The sequence below is a fragment of the Carassius gibelio genome, chromosome A7 (assembly GCF_023724105.1).
Source record: "Carassius gibelio isolate Cgi1373 ecotype wild population from Czech Republic chromosome A7, carGib1.2-hapl.c, whole genome shotgun sequence".
NCBI lineage: Eukaryota > Metazoa > Chordata > Actinopteri > Cypriniformes > Cyprinidae > Carassius > Carassius gibelio.
The window spans coordinates 24,074,057-24,083,950 of NC_068377.1; the positions used below are offsets into that span (position 1 = coordinate 24,074,057).

The following is a 9,894-nucleotide window of genomic DNA, read 5'->3' on the forward strand; positions in this document are numbered from 1 at the left end:
TTTATTAGATAAATAGGTTTATATTTATGTATTTAGCAGATGTTTTTATCCAAAGGGACTTACAGTGCATTCAGGCTATAATATATTTTTTTAACCTAACATGTTTTCCGTAATGATAATTAATAAATAACTAATATATTTATTCACTTTTTAAAATATGTATTTATTCATTATATAGTAATAATAATAATAATAATCAGCCAATTATTATTATAAACTTTATGTATAAATATGCTGTATATAGTTCTGGGGTTTCCCCTTTTCAAAAAAAAAAAAAAGATTATTTCCCCCACCCTTTTTTCCCCATCTCTTTTGTTTTTGAGGAGGACTCCCGCTGTGTAGGGGAGGTTGGTGTCCTGTAACAGCTGTTTCAGTGTTTTAACATGAAACAAAGTGACACCTGCATACCTTAATAGCACTGCACCAACCTATGTATATGAATGAATTTATCACAAAGTAGTTTTATGCCAATTCATAATGTGTCATCTCAATATAATTCTTTTAATGGACAAATTCAAAGTTTTGAGTCCTCTGAATAGTTTTGACATCAGTGTTGGAATTATATAGACAGCTTTAAATTAAACTCAATGAATTTTGTGATCCAAATTACATGTGCACTAATTTGAGATACAAACCAAAATACATAATTCACTGACAATCTTCCTTCTCCAGTGAGCTTTTCATCATCCAGTCAGTGAGTTGAACTCAAGATCCAGTTCAGTCCAATTTGTGAATTCATCATTTAGTGAATCAGATCAACCATCTCAAAAAAATTATTTGTTTAACAATTTGTTTATATATATTACGAAAAAAGTAATACAGTTTTTCAAACAAAATTTAAGGCTGAGTAAATGATGAATGAGTTTTCATTTTTATTTTGAACTATAACTTTAAATCTTTCTTGGTGTGTTATGTTTTAAAACAATGCAGTTCTCACACACACACAAACTATCTTGAAGATTTTTATTACAAAAAAGGAATATACACAACGTATATCTCAGAAATGGAGCTACACATAGAATGCTTCAAGTCCAATAATCCTGCCCGCAGTCATCTTGGTTTGTCTGGAATATGTCATCCCGATGGTCCTTTTCCCATTACTTCCCAGAGGATTACAATAAAACTTAATGCAACATGTACAGTCTCAAAAAAATAATAAAAATACACTTTTTTTTCAAAAAAATATAAACACTCACAGTTTAATATTTTAAACGCTCAAAAAAATATATATACAGATTTCTTAGGACACACAAAATGTAATTACATGTACAAATAATAGCTAATGTGTTTTTATTCAGAGTGTATCATAGAAATCAATAATAATAACATTTATGTTTTTAGTTTGTTAATACCATTATCTTTTAGAGGATTGTCAGGCTGAATGTTTAAACACTATTCCAAGTACATGCTCTTATATAACCTAAGTATGAATATGACAGCTAACATTTGTACAATGAAAACTATATTTAACCAACATTAATTTTCTCTGAAACATTCAAGTAATGCCAATGCAAATTAGCAAATGTTTCTTCGAATATACCCTATATCAATATCCGAGAAAATGGTGAAAAACTCGACTCTAACTCAGTGTTTTGTATGTCTCCTCTGTGAGGTAAAGACTCTACATGGTTAAACTGAGATTCCAGTCATATTACCATAAGCTGCAAGTGTCATTAATGACTGAAACTCAGTGGCAGTAATATTTCCAAGTTCATAGTATTTAATGGCTGTCCATCATTTGTTTGCTGCTATTAAGTGAATACTGGCTTTCATTTATTGCACAGAATAGCTGCATCACTTTTGCCAAGTAGCTACGGAGAAATAACATGTATTCCCTCAAAATAAGTAGTACATTTCTATGTCACTAGTACTTATTTTAGTAGGCCTACCTATTTTAAATAGTGATTAATATATTTTAAGTATTTTCTGCTACTCACTTTGGTGAAAGTGACAAGAAACAATCACAAATATTTCCCTATTTTCTTTTTTCAGTGAATTCTATAGGGATCAATGTTTCAGACATTAACAAATCACTTCTGACTAGTAAGCCAATGTGTTCCAAATTTTTGTCAAATTAAATCAGGACAGTTGGGATAGTTATTAGTAACTTTAGCTGAATTGTTTAATGTTTATATAAACGGAAAAATATAATCATGTGTGGAATTAGCTACTAAAAACAAGTACAAGTAAATTACAACTTATTTTGAAGGAATTAATGTTAAAATGCTTTCCCATACAGACGGACTGAGATTTGAAGGCAGCAGCCTACTGAAGGCAGACAAACAGTCCTCTACAGCTTCATGTACTCGTTCTTCAGGCGGCTCAGCCGGGTCCCGTGACTCCGGATGATGAGCGACAGCAGCTCGTGCTTGTCCTTCAGTCCCAGCGAGATGTCCAGCGTCTCTTTCAGCGCGTCGCGCGTGTGCACGATCATGTTGAGGAAGTCGTCGCTGATCTTGTGCTCCTCTTTCAGCTCGTTTTCCTGGCTCTGTTTGAATTTCACCTCCAGCTCCAGAAGAGACTTCTCGGAGTTAGAAAACGCCTCGCCGATCTGGGTCGTCTCCCGTCTCAGGTATTTCCCGTAGCTGTCCTCTCCGTCCAGGTCGAAGGAGATGCTCTTCCCGACGCCCTCCAGCACCCGCGCCGCGTCCTCGATGTGCCGCTTGATGATGATAAAATCGTCCCGGATCACCGAGTCCTGGTCCTCGTCCAAGGTGCACTTGCGATTGTCCATCATTTTGAACAGCATCTGACATTGCTCGGGATCGTCGTTTTCTTCGTAGTTGCCGTCCGGCACGAAATAATGATGAAAGGTGCCGTTGGACATCTCCGGGTACAGGGGTCCCGGAAAGAAAGTCCCTCCGACACGAGACGAGACCAGACAGGCTATCAGTAGGAACAGAGGGGAAGCCATCATACTCAGGACCCCACCTCTGCCTAATCACAGTCAACTGTACCTTCAGCTCTGCTGTTCAAACTTTAGACAAGCTGTCCTGCTCCAGCCCCACGCATGTCCAGAGCGTCACGAACACACAGAATCGTCCGCGGTTTGAGACTGCAGTTTTCCTGTCCGCTTTCCGTCCTGTGTTTTTGGCTGAATCAACAGGAGTGAGCCACTAGACCCTCACCCCGTCCTTCCTTGTGTCTGTTTCAACATCTGGAGGGTTCAGACTCTGCGCTAGGTTTAGATGATAATACCCCGCTCAGACTCTCAAATTACAAGCCCGTCACTCCTTCACTTAAAAGGCAGCACACATCACTGCCAGCATACATTACAGGGGTTGACATTAAAAGTCCGCGAGTTCTCACGAGCTGCTGAAAGCTACAAAACACACTTTAGGAGTTGGCTGGACGTTAGACTACACTAAATTAAAATCAAAGTGGTGCCAAAATTACTGCTGTGTTAACATCATTGCACTTATTAAAACAAATTCGATCTAACCCCGACTCATAAAAATATTAAACATTACAGTAGATGATAAAGTATGAAACCTATGTTAACCTAAATAAAGACAAATAAATTATACGTATTATTAAACAATTATTAAATATTTTTATATATTGTGGAGAATTTACATTTTGTATGTAGGCTGCTCTATATTTATTATAAACAACGGTTTAAGCAGCACTATCCATTAGAGAGTAGAGGCAGAACAGTGTCCAGATTTTTGTGTTCAAGCCAGGAGAAAAAAGAAGTGCAACACTGCCACAAAAATGCTTAATGCTTAAAAATTAATAGACAGAAATCTGATCCTTTTTCACTGCAAAAAAAAAAAAAAAAAAAAATTGATGAGGTAAAGCCAATACATTTTTAAAACCACACAGTTTATTTTGCTGAGTTGAAACCTTGAAAAAAAAAAAAAAAATCATGAGCGGAGCGTTCTCTGTGGTCAACAAACTCTCAGATTCCTTGGGTCTGGGAACTGTCGGCATCCATGGGGACTCTTAACATTACTTCATATCCTCAGGTAATAATGAGAGGCCAGTGTCTAAACCCAGGGAATAATAGTGAGGTGTCTCGAGCAATCAGCGTTTGCTTTCTCTCCACAGCTTTCATTACTCTGGCCATTATCTTGCTGCATATGTCCTGGGGGGTGGTTTTCTTCGAGTCGTGTGAGCGTCAGAGATGGTGGGCTCTTGGAGCGGTGGTCCTCAGTCATCTAGTAGTATCATGTGTAGTAAGTGAACACACGTCGTGCTGCAATGCAGAGGTTCCCAAATTGTTTTATTTATTTTGTCAGCTGAAAATCTTTGAAACTATATATATATATATATATATATATATATATATATATATATATATATATATGTATATAATATATATATATATATATATATATATATATATATGTATATAATATATATATATATATATATATATATATATATATATATATATATATATATATATGTGTGTATATAATATATATATGTTGTTTATTATTATTATTATATTGTTTTAACTTTATTTACAAAAATTAAGATTTTAATATATTGCTGTTTTAAATTACAATTTTATATATATATATATATATAAAATATATATAACTGAAATTATTAAGACAAATTATTAATTAAAAACGTACGTTTCTTTGCTGAGTTGTAAATAAACTTATTATACAATTATTATTGTGACAATAAACATTAATTATGTGAATATTTTGTATTTTAGTGTACATTGTCCATTTATCATTCACTTCCCAGCAGCATCTATAAATGCTTGTATCTTTATTTTTTTCTCTTTTTTGCAATGCCACACACTTGTCTCAGTTAAATACTAAAAATAAACTTATAAGATCTGAAAGCCAAGAAAGTCAGCATCCTCACTTGAGACAATAGCAGACACTGCAGATCACCACCCTGCATTCTTCTCTCTTCAGTTTGTCTTGGAGGTGTGTCTGACAGGCCTCTGAAAAGAGGGTACTCTCTTTATACTGGAGGTCTTGATTCTCAGAGACAGGTCTCTCAGCTCCATATGCCGATTACCTAAAGAGGATAGCTGAGTGATGACGAAAGGTCCTGACAGAGTGTGAGAGAGAGCAGAAGCTGCTCTGCTTTGGCATCAGGATGTGCTACTTTCCTGTGAGGGCCCCTGTAGAGACAGTCAGAGGGTGAACAGCAGTGAGCTCACACTTATATACTCTCTCCACGTTTAGAAAGCCCCAGGCATTAATGAACCACACATTCCAAGAAAACCAAAAGACAAACATTTTGTGGAACTGTCACAAAACGGTGATGTCATATATGATGGATGAAGATGGATTCTCCAAACCACTCCAGAACTTGAATCACAGAGGATCACATCAGAGCTTCGGCCATGGAAAGCCACGTTTGCTTGGCCTTGTTGGATTAATAACCGTCTTCCATCATTTTTACAGACACTGTACAGACACTCTTTCATTTCACCATATGGCTCTTAAGAAAACACATGTACCCACACACTAACAGAAACACCCAGAGACACTCACATGTGTTTTTTTTTACAACAACAAATCCTGGCAAATAGTCTCTCAGTCTGGTATTTGTCTGTGAGTATGAGATAATAGGGAATACAATAGTGATGTATCTTTATTACAGTATGGATGTGGTCCCTGCTATCTCATTGATACAGTGATGAAGGCCCTGTGAAATAATAGCTCTCCTTCAAACTCCAGTAAAAATCTGCACAGATGCAAAGCAGAACATGGGATAGAGTGGAGAAAGACAGGGAGAAAATCAGATTCTCTTGTTTTCCACTGCACTTGCAGTTGTTCCACTAGAATCTATTCTGTATAGAGTGCTTTAATTCTATGGTCTTCAGTACCTCTTCTAAGATGCCCTGTACCCCTTTAAACCTGGCTCCCCCAATGTTCCTCCTACGATATCCACTACAAGGGGGCCGGCTCTCTCTCTCTCTCTCCACACTTAACCGTCTCTTAAACGCAGAGGATGGAATGATGCCAGCTCATGGAGGTCTTCCCCTACTGTGGCCCTGGTAATGATCTTAATAACAGTGGTCTATAGGTAATGTTAACTTCCTCGTATTTTTCATAGAAAGTTTAAATTTAACATCAGTTTAATCTTGCATAAAATGATCATACGGCCCATGACTGAGAATCATGTAGTGAGTTGCACACCTCAGGCAGATTTTTCACTCAAAGGATGCATCATAAATACTATTGAAGTTGATCCTTGGGCGGGCGTCTGAATCAAAGTTGTGAATGAAAGCTGCACACAGTTCTTTGTGGTTAGACTGAATTTGTGCCATCAGCTTGGCAAGGATAAAATGGGCACTGACCTAAATGCCATGAACCTTGTGTGAACTGGAACTCCAGGACAGTTCTAATCTTTTGAGGGAAGAATTATGGGAGAACAATTGTTTTATAATGAATCCATGACATTTTCTGCAGGGCAATAAGACTCAACTACTGAAGCTTTTGAGCAAGATGCTCATAAAAGACACAGATGCTGGAGGAACATGACCAGTGGGGCTAGTTTATTTTTATAGCACTTTTCACGATGCAAATCATTGCCAAGCAGTTTTACAGAAAATTAAAGTCTCTACATCATATTTAGTAATCGCTTATCAGTGGTGACTATCTCAAGTTGATTTCCATATGGCAGAAATATATGGTAAAAATCACATTGCAAACCTGACTTCCATTCTCAAATGGAGAATTGCTGAACAAACTGTTTAAAATTATGATGAATGATGACTGAAACTTTTAAGCTTCAAAAAGGCCACAAAAGCACAGAAAATATGTAATAAAAGCATTTAATATAGCTCATGTTCTTCTTTATTCATATAATGCTGTGTGTGAAGAACAGACTGAAATTTGAGTTGTTATTCATTGATTATCTTCGTCTCCTGTAAGCCGTTAACTGTTGTGACCAGAGTCAGTGAGTTGAATTTGTGAATGAATTATTCAGACTTGTTTTGTGAACTGAATCAACTGAAAAGAAAAATGCTTTCTACAGCTTGAAATTCGGTCTGTTTCTCACACAACCCTGTCTCGTGGCTTCAGAAGACTAGGAATACAGCACATATGGACTACTTGTATAAAACCTTTTTGAAGTTTGGAAAAGATCTTAATAGTTACTGGGGTGGAAACGCAAATGATGAGGTCCAGATGACAATATGTGAGGCCACCAAATGTTAAAAAGCTATCACTGTCCCAGTCTGAGTCGAATGTAACAATAAACAGGTGCACTCATTTACAAGGATTACAACTGATTAGGTTAGACAAGCATGAACACTTACAAATCTCTTTTGGTTATGAGCTCCCTGATGCGTCAGAAGGTCAGTGAAGACTTTGGTCCCTTTAAGTTCTTCCTTTATCACACACACATCATGTTCCACGAAATCAGTCCAATAGTGACATAACACCAGATTTCCTGATATCTGCTCTACTGTCCAGTTCTATAAACCCATGGACTTAAAAAAACACCCCTCATGAAGCAATTCTAGGAGCCATGTTGATACTTGGAAGAAAGCATAGTTACATAGCCAGACATGAATCAGTTAATCTACTCAAGGGACTACAGGAAAGTTGTCGAGAATTATGATAGCTTAAAATGTCCTGGGAGAAGAATGTTCATGAAACCTAGTGACAGAAAACAGGCGCACTTGACTGTGTTTGTATAGCTACTGAATTATGCTCAGCAGAAATTATATATCTGTATCTATAACCTGCCATTATAGATAAAAATCTGCCTCACAATGCATAGAGGTCCACATCAATCAGACAGTACGACGGAGGGAGGGATGGAACACGGAGTAAACCTCCTCAGGGAGAATCGAAGGAATTGGAGTTGTTTGTTGAAGAAGTGCTGAGGAGATTTTTCCAGCTGTTTTGTGGTCAACTGCTTTCCTGACAACCCCTTTATTCATTTATACATTTTCCATATGGAACAATTTTGAGACAAATGTATATACACGCACATAACAGTCCTGAAGTTACCCTCTCTTCTGAAGAATCTTTCAAAAAAGAGAGAATCTGAACTCTAACTGGCCCAGGATTTACTCAGGTCATCTAGGTCAGATGTTGAATGTGTTCAGTGTATGCAAAAGTATTTGAAATGTCAGATCAGAATTAATATTTACACTGAAATGAGTCAAATAATCAGTGCCAGTTGTAATATAGGTGCTTCTTTATATGTTAGGCTTCCTCGTCTTCTACTCATCAGTCTTTCCTGGCATAACTTCATGAAACTCTTCTCCTTTTGTGTACTCACAGTATCCACATAGCACAAAACATTATTAAGAGTTTGAGAGCATCAGCCTCCATTTAAGCTATATGCCAAAATTATTATGCTATGATTATTCCCCACTGATCTCAAATGGAAACAAAACTTCTGCAGTGGGCAAGAATGGCTCACATTGCCTGATTTCCGAACAAGAAACAGGTAAACAATAAAATAAAAAATCAAACAAATGCACCCCTTTCCTGTTGAGTGATCTGAATTCCCAAAGTGCTTGTACATATCAGTGAAAACAGAGAATGTTTATGTTTAGAAAGAACCACTGGCTCTAATGAGCTACACATGTGGATTTGGACGAATTGCTCTATGCGGGTACTCTTTTTTTCCCCACATTCATTAATCCATGATGATTTATTGGATTGCATGTAAGAAGTCAGCGAAACTTCCAAAACACATGTATATGGTTCCTTTAGTTTCCTCCTCTCTGCCTGACATGTTGTGCAGACACAAGTAGGCCTACAATAAACCAGAGCAAAATAAAAATGCTCTGTGGTGGCTTAATCTTTGCCTGCTCCAAATACTCTGTAAAGACTCAATGCCGCATTTGTATACAAGCATACTAAGAATATGCCTTTATTAATTGTATATTTATATTAATTGTATATTTGCAAAGCTCACAACAGATGCGTACGCACATACAAGTGTTTTTACCTGCATTCCATGAGAATCCGGTTTATTTTAAATGAGGGCACACTACTAGTTTACATACAGAACGCACAAACCTCGTCATATCAACGCTTGAGAGCACACGCTGCATGATTGATTGAGTCCAGTGAAGTGTGTTCTATTCTCAAAACCAAGTAAAACACAAAAAATTTTATAGGCCTAGACTACTCGTGATTGTATGGTAATTATGTATAAATAATTTATACTTTTAATAATTTACTTTTGTATCTTGTTACTATTGTATGTTACATAGTTATTCAGTTTCTAATAATAGGTAAAATGTCAGTTGGTCCCAAATTATATCTTACATTTTGTATTAATAATTGACTCAGTGTTTCCTTAGGATAATTATTTGTTTGTTTGTTTGTCAATGTAAGAGTTCTTCCCCTCTCAGGCGATGCATTGCATTACCAGTGTTGCACCTTATGTTAAATCAACCTAAGTACTAAATGGGTTGTTCTGGCTTATATTTCTTTTTAAAGCTTCCCTGTAAATACTTTAGTGTTTGTGTAGGATTAAACTAAGTGGCTGTGCAGGTTTTTGAGTTATTACTCAGTGAGGAGCACAGCAGGAGTAGCAGCCAAAGACTGCAGTCATATGTACACTGGGTCTGCAGGCAGACACAGGGGGATTCTGTACATATACTGCTCTTTCATAATGAGTGGGAAAATATCAGTACTCAGAAACAGTCTGGTGAAAGACTGAGAGACAGAGAGAAACGCCTTGTTCCCTGTCAACCAGTCTAAAATCTACCATTTCAAAAAATGAGAAATCAACGAGCAATAAAGGTGAAATTGGCAGAAAGAAGAGGAAGAAAAATTAGAGACAGAGCAACATCTACCAACACAAATATGGATAAGACTCTAAATGATGATCTGTCTGGCAGAAAGGACATTTTCCGTGTTTTTGTACACAAGAGGGCTCTCTATGCTCTGTGTTTAATTCATCACTCTGGACTATAAAAAAGGAGGAAAATTAATGTAGCAT

At 36.8% G+C, this 9,894-nt stretch overlaps 1 protein-coding gene across 1 annotated transcript; it reads right to left on the reverse strand.

Annotated features, from left to right (window-relative positions):
- Positions 1 to 855: 855 nt before the first annotated feature.
- On the reverse strand, positions 856 to 4,270 carry LOC128016898 (fin bud initiation factor). Its single transcript, XM_052601819.1, has one exon. The coding sequence runs from the start codon at positions 2,915 to 2,917 to the stop codon at positions 2,291 to 2,293; it is 627 nt and encodes a 208-aa protein (XP_052457779.1). The 5' UTR covers positions 2,918 to 4,270; the 3' UTR covers positions 856 to 2,290.
- Positions 4,271 to 9,894: the final 5,624 nt, after the last annotated feature.